General features: G+C 36.9%; 3 protein-coding genes across 4 annotated transcripts in view; 1 reads left to right on the top strand and 2 right to left on the bottom strand.

Annotated features, from left to right (window-relative positions):
• Positions 1-1,726, top strand: part of dachb (dachshund b) — a 32,787-nt gene extending 31,061 nt beyond the window's left edge. For both annotated transcript variants that reach the window (XM_056738655.1, XM_056738645.1), the window contains exon 12: positions 996-1,726. In XM_056738655.1, the coding sequence (XP_056594633.1) occupies positions 996-1,033 (38 nt within the window). In that variant the 3' untranslated portion in view covers positions 1,034-1,726. The remainder of the gene's footprint in view (positions 1-995) is intronic.
• A 3,273-nt stretch (positions 1,727-4,999) lies between these two features.
• Positions 5,000-9,316, bottom strand: cnpy3 (canopy FGF signaling regulator 3). Its single transcript, XM_056773473.1, has 6 exons — positions 9,132-9,316; positions 8,408-8,534; positions 8,213-8,309; positions 7,915-8,037; positions 7,533-7,650; positions 5,000-6,666 (listed from the first exon to the last, which is right to left on the bottom strand). The coding sequence occupies exons 1-6, from the start codon at positions 9,229-9,231 to the stop codon at positions 6,404-6,406; spliced, it is 828 nt and encodes a 275-aa protein (XP_056629451.1). The 5' UTR covers positions 9,232-9,316; the 3' UTR covers positions 5,000-6,403.
• Positions 9,317-10,499: 1,183 nt separating this feature from the next.
• Positions 10,500-14,190, bottom strand: part of trpc5a (transient receptor potential cation channel, subfamily C, member 5a) — a 52,145-nt gene continuing 48,454 nt past the window's right edge. The window contains exon 11 of the mRNA XM_056773289.1: positions 10,500-13,947. Within this exon, the coding sequence (XP_056629267.1) occupies positions 13,060-13,947 (888 nt within the window). The 3' untranslated portion in view covers positions 10,500-13,059. The remainder of the gene's footprint in view (positions 13,948-14,190) is intronic.

Here is a 14,190-nt window from a genome sequence, read left to right as displayed (position 1 = left end):
AACAACTCTTATCCGGACGAGTTCTACTGGAGTAGCCTCCATATCCATAGCCTAGCAGATACAACCACACTCCCAGCCCATCCCCTGAACAGTGTAACATGGTTTCCAAACAACATTTCTGGATTCGCCATTCACATGCATTGCGCAGCCCACGGGGAAGCTCAAACAGCGACAATTATTCACAATCCTGATAACAGACAATTGTGCTTATCAACCACATGGAGGAACCCTGCGCAAAAGTTCTTTAGTGTTGCTTCTAAACCTATATATGACCAACAAAATGTCATGGCAAAAACGCAACTATTTTACGAGGTGGCTAATTTTGGCTAATTCGTACAAATTCTTTCGTACATTTTACAACCATTAACTTTCGCGCCAGTGATGTTAGGTTTAGGGGCGGGATTAGGGGTGTAGATTAAGTATTGCCGTTATCTAGAAACCGTATCATTTTGTACGATTCACAACTTACGAATTCATACAAATTAGCCCCCTCATAAAATAGTTACGAATTCTGGTGAGATCTTGTTGATATGACTCTTTCTTCCGTGGAACACAAAATAAGGAATGATATAAATCTATGATATAAGGAAATGATATTATGTTGAGTAAATGATGAAAGAATTTTCATTTTCATAAAATAAATTCATTTTGATAAATTCATTTCATACATATAATTCATTATTTTAACTATACTTTGCTCGTAGTTGTGTTTTCTCTTTTAAGTTGGCTATTAAACACTTTTTTCACTTAGTATGCTTCAAAATGTACTTGAGGAAGTGTTCATCGATATTGAAACGGTACACTGACAACAATACTACTTATACCTCTGAGATTAGTAGACTTGGTTCATAAAGTAGGCTATACCTAAAAATATACTCACATTTTACGTAAGTATATCTAATAAAATTTGTGTGTTTATAGTTTTTTTTAAGGGCTGCCTTACGAATAAAACATGTTTGGTAATTGTTTTCTTACATTTGAATTCTTCCTCACAGAAAGCAGAATGTTTACAAAGAACCCAATTATGTATTAAGAAGCAACCTCCCAGCAAAGTTCTCCACATCGAGGACAATCAACTTTCCCAATGAAGATTCCAACCCAGAGAGGACATCCATGTTCTAAATAATGAAGAAAGGTCATAGAAGATCAGATCTGTCAGAGAGAGCACATCCATTTAAATGCTCTGTCCACTTTTGAACTCTTCCTCTAAACCTCACAGCATTCCAGAGTCTTTGTTTTTAACCACATACTGTACTGTACATTTAGCTAAAATCCCTGTTTAAGTTCAACTGCTAAATGGAGAGCGGTAATGACTTCCTGTTACTTTTATGGAAACATGCTCTGATATTATCCCTGAGGAACAGTTACAGAACGGAGACCTTCGGTCCAACTCTCCAAAAAGGATGATAACGGCGGGCCAGGAGAAGAGGGATAACCTTTGGTGAAGAAAACTTGAGTGCATCTCAAATAAAGTGTGAGAATGTTACATTTGTTCTTACTTTTCTCTCGTATGTCCATCTTCTATTTCATCTGTCCATTTCTGTTTAGCTTCCTGATACTGAAACGTTCATTTGCAGCAGGTCAAGATTTCTTCCTAACTGTGTGTTACGAACTATTTTTGGGCTTTGTGTCAGAAGCTACTGAGTCCCATCCTGACTGTTTCCCATTTTGAGAAACCACTGAAAGTCTTTCTTAATGAAACATTAAACCATACTTTAAACATTTATTCGATGTTTTTAACCTCCAGACTGATTTTTTTCCATTTCATATTTTGAGCCGACTTAGATACCTCTTGAATCAAAAGTCCTACGTTGACCAACCAATGGAAACTGGCCTGATGGTTCATGTTTCCATTTCCGTTTGTGTTCAGAAAGTCTCTACGTCTGTTTAGTGTGAGATGCAGTTTATTTCTGTATCCATTTATCACGTTGGCAGTGTGTGATGCGCTTATTTGGAACGTAATACAAAAAGCAACACAATTCCCGGATGATGCCGTCTGTCCTGAAGACATTCAAGCAAGTCTTGAAAGGTCTTGATCAATGTCTGTCATTGTTTTATGCGGGACGACTGCACAAATAAACAAAGCAATGTTCATGTCAGTGGTGTCACCTTTATCAATGCCTTCCTGGCTGAAGCAAAAGCCATCAAACAAGCCTATTGATTCAGGCCATGCAAATGAGACCCCATTAGAGCTTAAATGTCTCTTCTCGGCAAACTATTGGCCTTTATTGACAGATATCAAAGTTCTCATTATCATGCACAGTCTGGTCTTCTCAGGGTCTAATGAGGAGCTGTCGTTCGACCGGCCTCCTGTGTATAAAATTGAACGCTTCCATTTTTTGGAAAACAATTTGCGGAGAGCAATAGGACTGTATATGTAGCTTTAAGGAGTGACATTGTAGTTAAAGCATTTCCAAAAAAATGAGTCATTTCCGTTTACAAACAAGGATATCATGACTCAAAGTACATTCACTATATTGCATAATCTGTCGTAATATTTTCTTTTGCATATTTTGGAAACACAGAGACCATAAATCTGTGGGGACCATAAATAGATTTGAAAACAGTCTGTGTTGATGATGAAACTGTATTTTTTTCATTTGTTCTGAATTAGAATCGCACTCTAAATATGGGAGATGGTCACTTTGGAACGTGGGAAATGTGTGCTTTAAAAATACAGCTATTAAAAGGCCGGAAGGAAGCCGGAGGGCAAACATAAATGTTTAGGATACAAGAAACAAGCCCAGATTTGTTTAAAATGTTTGTTGTGTGAGAAATATATATAATGTGAAGGCTTTTGTTTGTGTCTTGAGTTAATATGAATGTCCAGAAAAACAAGTTTTTTTCCCTCTCAGCTGGTAGGTTGTTTAGCTCAGAAAGATATATATATTTCATGTATTATTGACATTTATTCATTTGACAGACACTTTTATACCCGCATCATAAAAATGAGAGTGCGGTTAACAAAATAATAATAAACAAAAGTCTTGTGCATTCTGTTTCAAGATATGTTCGGGGTCGATTCTCAATAAAACTACTCAAGGACAGTACATTTATTTGTGGGGTATGGGGGCTACTGTAAGTTGGTTCATAGATCTGTATGGATGATATTCAGTGATAAACTGATTCGGCCATAATCCTCAAAACATGAACAAGAGTTTGTGTTTCTCATGAAATATATGAAATGAGGCCACTAAACAAATATCTGGAGATGAAATGTGATTTAAAGAAAGGTTGCTGTCTCGAGTGAGATATGGGCCCATTTCACGCACCACAGCTTTCAAAAAAGATACATATTGTGAAGGAACCGCTCAGAAAGACATGGAAAATGTTTGTGTAACAAGATTACCCATATTAGGGCACAGTGGAATGGAAGGGGAGGAAATGGTTGAAAAGGAAATTATTAAATTGTTATAAAGTCATTGAACCCAGTAACAACTTTTCTCATGACATCTGAAGATAACAGTGTTTTTTCTCATTTAAAGTGACCAACATTCCTCTCCGACATTTGTGCTTCCTCTGTTGAGGAATAAGAATTAACATGTTTTAGTTAATACAAATAAAATGATTAGGTCAAATATAAAAATGATTTATTCTAATAAATGTTATAGAAATATTTAAGAAAACATTTTCTAAAAAAATGCTATCCACACACAAAATATATGAAATTTAGAATATTTGCTGCCTTTATGGTCCAATGTGTAATTTTTTAGAGGGTCTATTGACAGAAATGCAATATTATATACATAGCGATGTCTTCAGAGGTGTATAAAGACCTTACATATGAAGCGTTATGCTTTAATTATCTTAGAATTGAGCTATTTCTATCTACATACACCGTAGGTTTTACAGTAGCCCTAAACAGCAAACTACAGAGCGCGTTTCGTAAAAACATAATCTCCTTCGGCAAAGAAGCGAAAATGTGAGGACATCTTAGTTCTGTGTCAGCCAGCATAGTGCTTCGAAAGGGAGGGGTAGAGTGAGCCATTGGCTGCAATTCGCAACCTCACCGCTAGATGCCGCTAAATGTCATACACTGAACCTTTAAACTGAATGGGTTGTACAAGTCAATCCAACTTGAATTTAATGTTTTGAAAATTGGCAATGGATAAATTGCTTTAATTCAATTAAAAATCAATTCAATTAAAATCAATACAGCTTTATTGCTAAACTATCTCTGGAGAGAATGCATCGAAGGAAACATATAAACAAATAAATACGGACTCAGATGCGAGATTCACCTTCCAGCTCACACTGTCTCTAGTGTAATACCAGGCGATTTCAATGTAAAAGATCAATATTTCAATTTCAGACTGCATTTTTATCCACAGAGATTAGAGAACAATCAAATTCTCGATTTTCTCCGTCTGTGGAAGGAAGAAATCTCTCGGCGTTACTGATAGCGAAATGAAAAAGACTTTAGGCTGGGTGCAAGGTGTTTGTTTTTGTGAATTATTCATTGAGAATCACTTGCTGTTTGTGCAAGTGAATAGCCACTTGCTCCAATATCGAAGGGCAAATAATACAGATTGCTCAAACACAACAGAGAAGGAATTTGACATTGAGAAGTAACAACGCGGACAAAGACTGATAAACAGTTTTGCACGAGAGCATCACTTAATCTTCACATTATTACCAAGTTTTGAGAGACTTTGCATATTTTTAATGTAGCATACGTATTCTAGACATGCAACTTAATAAAATTATTTGATTTTATAGTTAGATTTAATTGCTTATATTAGGCCTTTAATGCTTATTCGGGGCTACCAGCCTAAGAATTATGGATTTCATAGTTTACTTTTAATTATGGACCCGAGACAATTTAGGCAGCCAAATAAACCCTTTAAGTAAGTCTCCTCAAGTTTATTCTCTGAACATGTCATGATCTGTTCTTCTCTATTGGTTTTACCGCCACCTTGTGGCAAAGTCTGTAAAACTCTCCATCCTTAATTATCCACTCAACAAAACTGATATTTCTTTAAATTATCCCAAAAAACACGTGTTTTGTTTTTATTTTTTATTCGCCAGTTGTCATTACACTTCATAAAACGCTTATTAAAAGCACCAGCTACTGTACAGCAATGACCTGAAGGCTAGAAACGCATCCTGCATATTTATACCCATTAGATTTGCATACTGTACAGTTCAATCTCAGGTCAATAACTTTCATCCGCATGCTTCGCTTTATGTAATCTGTGTCTGCATACAGACACCTGTGGCGTTTCACAATCACACACACAGCTTTTGGAGACAGCAACATAGAATATCAGATAAACATTTAAAGTAAACAATACTGTTGAGGAAAATATAAAAGAAACACTGCACTCGAACATTCCCGGAAACTGACATCACATACGTAAACACTGCAAAAACAAATATGAAGAGATCAGGCAAAATATGTGCCTTATTTGGTCAAACAAAAAAGGAAAGGTCACAACTTTCGCATTGCGAAACCGCTTTTTCTGCTTATACCATTATCTGTAATACCATGAGAGTAAAATTAATGGGACATGAAAATCCAGCCTTACAAGACACCAAATTCATAAAAATGTTTTGGATTGAAATATCCCTGCAATGCAAATTTTCACACTTTCAGCATTTGTTCACTCATTAAAAAAATGATGAAACAGGAAAAATATTAATTATGCTTAACTATCTGCGTGACTTCAATATAACAATACTTAAAATATTCAAAATTCCAGCCAAACCAGTATAACATTACAGCATGAAAATAAAGGGATAGTTTACCCAAATATACAAATTATTTCATCATTTACTCAGCCTCATTTCATTCAAAACCTCTATGACTTTCTTTTGAAAAATATATATTTTAGCTTTCTACAGAAAAAAAAAAGAGTAGTTTACAGGTTTTCTATGAAATGAGGGTGAATAAATGATGGTTGAACTATCCCTCTAACACTTAAAGAAAACGAATCAAAGGATATATGTTTTTCTTAATGACAGTAGGCCTGGTATTAAAAGATATTGTTATTTTACCTTCACATAAAATGTATATACCATAGTCTGCAGAGCCCACTATATCATGGAAAATATACTTCAGACGACAAAAGTTGGGGAATGACGAAGAGAAAAAGAAAGGAGAATTACTAAAAAGCCTAGACTTGAGGTCCACATGACTTATTTTTTCCAAAAAATAAAAACGAAATCTGATAAAGTATCAAAGATTACCAACACGTACCAGCATGTGCACAAACACAAGCAAAGGTTTGAATAAAAGCTCTGATTTGATTGGTCGATTTTATTTATTGGATCTGACTATGGCATTTTGAACCTCCGAATTCTAAAACTAAACTGAAATGTAAGGTATATCAGAGATTCAGATGTCAAAGGGACAAACGTCCTCAAAACAAATAAATAAAAATCTTCGCACCTAAGAGACAAGTCAGAGTTCAGTTTTATCCAGTCCAAGAGGAACTTTCTTTTGAATTTCCTCATCCGAGCTATATCCAGCTTCCTCAGTTTTCCGCTTGTTTTTCTCACTTTCTGAAATTTTTGACTTTTTCTTCTTCTTCTTCACCTTCTTCTCTTTTTTCTGACTGTCCTCAACATCTTTGCTCTTCTTCTTCTTGCTCTTCTTTTTCTTCTTGTCCTCTGCGATGGCCGCCGTGTCCCCCTTTTTCCCACTCCATTTCTCTTTAAGACAGGCTGCAGAGAGTACACATGTTGACAAATTTTTGACAGTGATCAAATCGCAACTGTTTAGTCAGCGACATCATCTACATTGGTTGCTATAGTAACAGCAAAGTCAAATTATTCTGCAAACAGAAAACGAAGCTGGAGATATGAAGACAGACAGCACAGATTGATGATTTCTATAACATCATTCGGCACTTCAGTGTCTCATCAAATTCTAAACTGTGAGGTAAACTAAACCCAACTGGCTATTTTTAAAGGGGAGGAAACCACTCAATACAGTAAAAATAACTTAAAGAGTACATAACTAGGGATTTTTAAAGTCATACTTTGGTTTATGGAGTGTCCAACAACAAGTTTATGTACATAGAACGTGTTAAAACACTTTTATTTCGTAATAATAGGAAGTTTTTCTCACCTTAATTCTTGACTTACTCTCAAATGATTCGTTCCGCGATTCATCTGTCTAATCCCCTCCTTTCTGCTTGCCTAGTCTGATGTGATTCGTCAGATAGTCTAATCTGCTGTGATTGGTCTACCGCGAATGAGGCTCACAAGCAACATTGTTTGGGTGAGGAGAGTGAAATTTTCGCAGGCAGTCCTAGCAAAATGTAGTCACATAAATCCGCGAGGAACGACACATTTGCGTGATTCAGAGTCAAATCCCTTTTTTCCAAGCCAATTACTTTGTTATTCATTCCCCTTACAATTTGGCAGAATGCTTACTTTCAAACATGGCAACATTACGCACAGCATTAAATGTAATTTTGATGATCTCATGTTATGTACTCTTTAATTTCATTAGAAAGTATGTCAAAATATGCTGTGCATTTCAAAGCACTTTAATGTGAAGTAAAACATCATCAGTTTCACTGTACCTGTATCCTGTCCTTTCAGCACGTGTTTTTCACACAGGTAGGTTGTGAGATCTTCCTCTTGTTTGCCTTTATACCAGTCTTCAATAACATCTTCATACTGCTCCACCATCACATCACACTGAAGAATGGAAAAACTGGATTAGAGTTGCAATATTTTGAGAATAAAGACAGAATTAATCCAACTGTATGCCAACATTAAATACCTAACTAGTGTTTAAAAAAATATTTCATGTTAAATTATTTACTCATATGACATTGGCCGTATAAGAGCCAGGATGTACATCCAGTGAATTATTACAAAATGAACCACTTTCTGCGAGACACCTTTCCACAGATCCATTTTACATACAAGTAATATTACATTTTGAGATCTCACACATACCTGTTTCTTGAGGTCAGCCACTTCTGCACTGGTCTCATTCCACAGCTCAAAAGGAATGTCCATAACCACCTTCACGCCTTTATGCACGAGGTTATGCAAGGTTGAGAAGGTCTCAGACATACCCTGAGCAGAGAGCGAGAGAGTGTCAGAACTCAAAGACAAGACGGAGTTATTGAAGACGTATAACTGTGACAGGTCTAGGCATCTCATCACGAACAGGTTGAAATGGGTCATTCATGTGCAAACGAGTGAAACCGGGTCAGCATCGTAACAGGTATCAATGTTAAAGATGGCTTACCTTTGCAAAGCGATTGCTTCCATCTCTCTCTTTGTGCAGATTGTACTGCATGATTCTGGAGCAAACATTCTCTATCACATCTATAAAACGAATATCACTAAAGGAAAAGAAATAGACGAATAACAAAACGGTCATTTTTGGCCTAAGGGATTATTTTAACCCATAGACAGGAACTGAATAAAAAGGCAGACTTACGATTTGACATATTTGATGGGCGGTGTGCCTTTATCATCCAAAAAGCGGTAGTTAGTTTCAATTACTTCTTTCGTTTTCCCCGTCTCTTCAAATGCGGACTTCATCTCAATGCTTACAAATTTGCATACTATAAAAACACACAGAACATATAACGTTACTGATAAGAAAAAGGGAACAGAAAGTGGCCGTATATAAAAACCTAGAGAGCAGCCTACTCTGGGCATCACAAGTGCATTCGAAATATGCATAACAGCCTATGCAGTACACTTACATACTAGGCAGCTCACTAGGTTTGAGACACAGCCAATGTCATGACAGAAGTAAAACATGAATTCAGTTGAACAGTGGAAATCCGCTGCTCTCGGTTGTGAGCATGCGCGCGCACAAGCTTATACACAACGTTAAATGGTATGAATTATACACATAGTAAATGTGTACCTATAAATCAATTGTATAATATCAATATATATACGTTTAGACACCTTAAGAAGCGAAGACAGCAAAAACATTTGTATTTGTCAACGTTAACTTACTCGTTCTTATTTGATTCGCAATGTTAGAAAAGCCCCACAACGCATCTTTAAGTTCTTGTATGATTCAATAATACTCAATTACAGTGCAAAACAGTCGTCTCTTGTTTCAGTAAAGCATTAAAATGCACATTATTTCACGACGTATCTGAATATTGAACAAGACTCGTTGTGAATAAAGACAGTGTTCCTACCTTCACATTTATTTGGCAGATTCACCCAATCATCGTCCCCGCTTTTGTTGGCAAACGCAGCACTAACGAAAAGTAAGACGATGCGGATGAAAACATTCATTTTTCGTTATTGTCAACGATTTAAAAACGAGCAATTATAAAACACTATGCATCCTCTTCAGTGGCCGCTACGTCTGATGCTTTCACTTCCGCTGTGGAAGGTTGACGCTGACGAGTGAACCAATCGGCGATGGCGGAGTGGCATCTGGCAACCAATGAAACGCGTGGGCGGGCCTGCAAATGTTTTTAATAGGCGTTTGATTATAAAAATGCACTTTGCAGGGAACGTTATGTCTAAGATACATTAAATGTGTTGAACGAAACTTGTATAAAAAAATATAAAAATGAATTAAAGTCCGTTCGTTTGCGAACTGCAATGATGTACATTACAAGCGTTACGCTTTAGCTAGCTTGCTCTAAATGCATTATAGCAATTAAATGAAACAAAAGCTTTTAAATTACACGGAAACGGCATCTTTAAGCTCTGTGGTTGCTTTTACTTCATATTTAAATCTAGTTTATGCTCATGAATTGTTTTTCGACTCTTTGGTTTACGCAAAGCATATAAACAACCACCAGATGGCACTACACTTCAGATAATGAGATTATCTTCAAGACCTGAAATTGCTCTCATAAATTACCATGTCATGTTTTCCAATTACTCGACACCTGTTACAGGTCAGAAGTGTCGGCTCATCTTGCTAGGAGGATAGAATCAAGATATTGAAATACCCACTTTTAGAAATGAACCAAATCCCTTAGCTGTTTTTTACTTAAATATAACAATTTCTGAAGGTATAAATGTGTTAACACTGTACTAAAACATTTAGGGTCACCCACTCATTCTGTAGCCTAATAACATTTTTCCCACATTTAAAAGCATATTTAAGCATATTCAGTGAACCATTTGACTCAAATCAACCAAAACGTACTCCTGGCATTTTATCAAACTAGCAGCTTCTTGAGGTCTCAACCTCGGATAAAGTACGGAAGGAGTTCACATTTATTTCATGGCTCCTATTTGGCTTATACATCTTCATTATTCAGCCCAAGTCATAAATTTCGAGCACATTTTCATTATTAAATAATATAACGTTTTTGTATGAAAATTTAATGAAAGAAATTTTCAGTTAAAGAAATGAATATGTTGGCATAAATCATGCTGCAGATGGACTCAAATCCAGAGCAGTGTGGTGTATACTGTAAATCTCTTCTATACCTCATCAGGAATCTGCATCAAATTAGACACATTACCACGGTTATTCTGCTTTATTGAATCTGCATATTCGGCATTCCCTTGAGTTTAGATTCTGGCTGTCAGAACTACGTTTTAGTCTTTATCATATGTTCACACGTTTCCAAGGAAAAGTACAAACTGATGTAAGAATCATACAAGAGAAAGTGTATTTCATTCAAGTGTTTACACAAGCATTTACAGCGCCTTGACGAAAGTATTCAGACCTTAACCAACTCTCTCATTTGACTGGATTACACAGTCCTATGCTGAAATTTCCTGCTTTGGGATGTTTTATGTCAAGGCACAGAAACTTTGCACCGTAACTAATGTTACATTGATTTATGTTAGAATTTTTTTAACACAAAGGATTTACTCCCCACATTTTATTATTATAAAGAGCTCACTGTTGCAGCCATAAATGCATCAGTTAACTAAAAATGTGCTACTAAGAGTGTAGATTATGGGGTTCTCTTGACATTTTTATTTCAATTTAAGTAATAAATATATAATCAAAAGATCAATTTGAATCGGTTATTTAAAAAACAAGTTTTTTACCCAAATATGAAACAATGGCAAATTTAAGTGTGTTTTGAAGTTGATAAAACGTCAGAGTACTTTCGAGAGGCGGTGTATATGTTTTTTCAGCATTCATCATCGCACGATACGGGGATTTCATATTCGATGCATGTCCCCTGACATTTCCCCTGTACCTGATTATTATAATATACTAATTAATATTCACACATAGTAAAAAGTAAGCAGTCAAAAAGAAAAGGGAACTCCCAAAACATTATATTATATTGTATATACTGTATAAATAAAGTCTGTCTAGACTAAAACAGTCTTGAAATTAAATCATTTATACATGCTATTCAAAATACAAAAATAAGATTTCAGTCATGTTAGATTCTAGCATAACTTCAGCCCTCCAGGTGCATAACATGAGTAATCCCAGACTATGATGTGCATGTATTATAGCACAAAGGTTAAGGATCTTACAGTTACACCATGTGAGAAACAGCATCAGCTTACAAGTAAGCTCCTTCGTAAAATACCACACCTGTACCACCGAGAGATGCATATCCTGTCACATATATATAAGATATTTTTCTAGTGATGTACACGTTCCAACACAAGCTTTATTTAATAAATGAAACCAATGATTACGAAGTGACATTGCTTTCAGTGACCAATGGTGAGATGCAGGCTGCTGTATGGAACAGAATGACAAATGGAACGAATTGGTAGATAGTTTTTTTAAGGAAAAGTTCACCTTCAAAATGAAAATTCTGTCATCATTTAGTCATCCTGTTGTCATTTTAAACAAGTGTGATTTCCTTTCTTCTGCATAACACAAAATAATATATTTAAAAAATGTTGGTCAGTCAAAACATTGGTCCCCATTGACTTCTATTGCATGGACACAAAACCAATGCAAGTATAGGGACCAACCATTTTCTTTTACCAGCATTTTCATGTGTTCTGCAGAAGAAGAAAGTCACACAGGTTTAAAATAACAGCAGGTTTGGGCACACAAGCATCTTAAAGTATACCAATGATAAATGCTTCTTATTGCTGAAATGTTATTATGTCGTCGCTGGCGGACTGAAACTTCATATCTAATTTTTTCATAACATATTACAACCTGGCTACCTTCATGTTTGTCTGTGGACTTTGTAAATATTTAACCAACAAAATGTGTTTAAATGATCTTGTCAACTTTGTCAACAGTGTTTAATTAATTTCCCCATAAACTGGCAATTACAGATTTCTCTATTCAGACAGAGTCAATATTAAGGTTGCGATCCATAAATGTAGTCTCTTTATCGCCATCTCTGTTTGAAACATAAAATCGCAACTTTAAGTACTTATCTAACCTGGGATAAATTTAAATAAAGTTGAACTAATCAATCAAATGATAGATTGCAGCATTGAAGTTAACCAGAAATAAATTGGGTAACCTTCACCAAAGGTCTGCACGGCTTAGGCGACGTCAGACAAGGAAGTCGTTTCAGAAACAAAATTGTTACATTTTGAGGAACGATTCTAAAGACGAACATTTTTCATCTTCATGGACTAATGTGCGCTGATGATTTGTGCGTAGTAAGACCATGAACATATAGGACAAAAAGGAAACCCAGGTCAACATGATTTTATGTTCACTTAAAATAAGTGTAATGATTTGTCTGTAATTTCGACACCGGTCATCACCAGCATATGTGCACCTTTTTTAAATTCTTCACACAACTGTCTGAAACAGACCTGCTGGCTTCGAGTTCTGTGAACACAGCATGTCAAAGTGGTACAGAGAGAGAGAGAGAGAGCAACACAAATACATAATGAAGTGGTACACTGGTGAATAAATGTCTCAGATGACTAATCCAAATATTTGTGTATTTCTAACGAACCCTTGATCTATTCTGCTGGTTATGACATGTTTCCATTTCTTCTAAACCTTTCTGTTGTCCGTCATCCCATCCACCTCGTAAATAGCTTTCGATTTGGTTAAATCTCAGAGAGAAAATACTAATATTGCAGCAGCAAACTAGATGCGATAAAATAAATAAATCGGTTGTGGTTAAGGTAATAGTTATTGATATCGTCACTGATTATTGTTATTATCAAAGTGCTGTACAGTATATACTAGCAATACTATAGCTGCGTGGTCACCGAATCATCCTGTTCAGTAACCCAGAGAGAGGAGTCTCGCATCTGTCCGTCACAAGGCCCTGCCAATCCCTGGAACACGTCTTCACTGGAGTCCAGGAGGCGGGAACTGGAAGCCGAAAAATTGGAAGCACAGTGGAGGGAGGTGGGTGGGGAAAGAGGTCCTAATGTCAGCAAAACATCCCTCACGTTAGCTCTCTGTCCATTAGTTGCCATGGCAACACTGTCGCTCTCATTTAAAGTGGCCACATCCACCCGATTGAGGTTGGTCTCACTGCGGGTGACAGGACCGTCACCCCTGGTGAAGCCTAAGTCCTGCCAAGCCCCAGGTGGGTGAAGCAATCCATCTGAGATAGTGTAGGTTGCGGCCGTAACGCCTGCGGGCTGGGGAAGATGACTCCCCATGCGTGAGAAGAGCAGGCCGAGTCGTCTGAAGGAGTTCTTCTTGGAGCTAGAGAAGCGTGAAAGGCGCCTCCAAGTCCGTGAAAGTGCGGGTCTTGGCGGACCCATGGAGGAAAGGGAAGAGGAGGGCGAGGGGTTCTTCCTTAATCCGTTGATCTTTGGTTTACCCTCCCTGTACGACGGCGATGCTGCCGTCGCCGTGGCGACCTCCACTCCCGAAATGGAGCAGAAGAGGGCGGAGACGCCATAGGAGCGATCCGAAGTCGTGTTGGTTTTGAAAGACACGCCCTTGGCTCCGATGCTGCTGGCGTCGCTGTGGTGACAGTTGTTGCTCGACGCCTCACCATCATCGCTGACCTCGTCTCTGAACGTGGCCTCGCTGCTGGAGGAATAGTTCCTCCGGGGCGGCTTCCGGTTGCCGAGGAGGTCCAAAACTTCGTAGCGGAAGCTGGAAATGTCCTGTTTTAACTCCTACAGCAAAGCATAATTGCAAATGTACATGATAAAAATTAAGAAAAGTATTATAAAAGAGTAATCTTTTATGGACTCAATTAACTTAATTTCAAAACAAGTATTAAATAATCCTTCTTCAAAGATTTTGTTGCCCCAAATCCCTACAAAAATACTAGACAAAAGTATTTCATAGTAATGAATAAAATATTTTATAATAATAACTTAAACAAATGCACTTTATAAGGACATAATTCACTTCAT

Source organism: Triplophysa dalaica, chromosome 2 (genome assembly GCF_015846415.1).
Source record: "Triplophysa dalaica isolate WHDGS20190420 chromosome 2, ASM1584641v1, whole genome shotgun sequence".
Lineage (NCBI taxonomy): Eukaryota > Metazoa > Chordata > Actinopteri > Cypriniformes > Nemacheilidae > Triplophysa > Triplophysa dalaica.
This window is presented reverse-complemented; position numbering and strand designations above follow the sequence as displayed.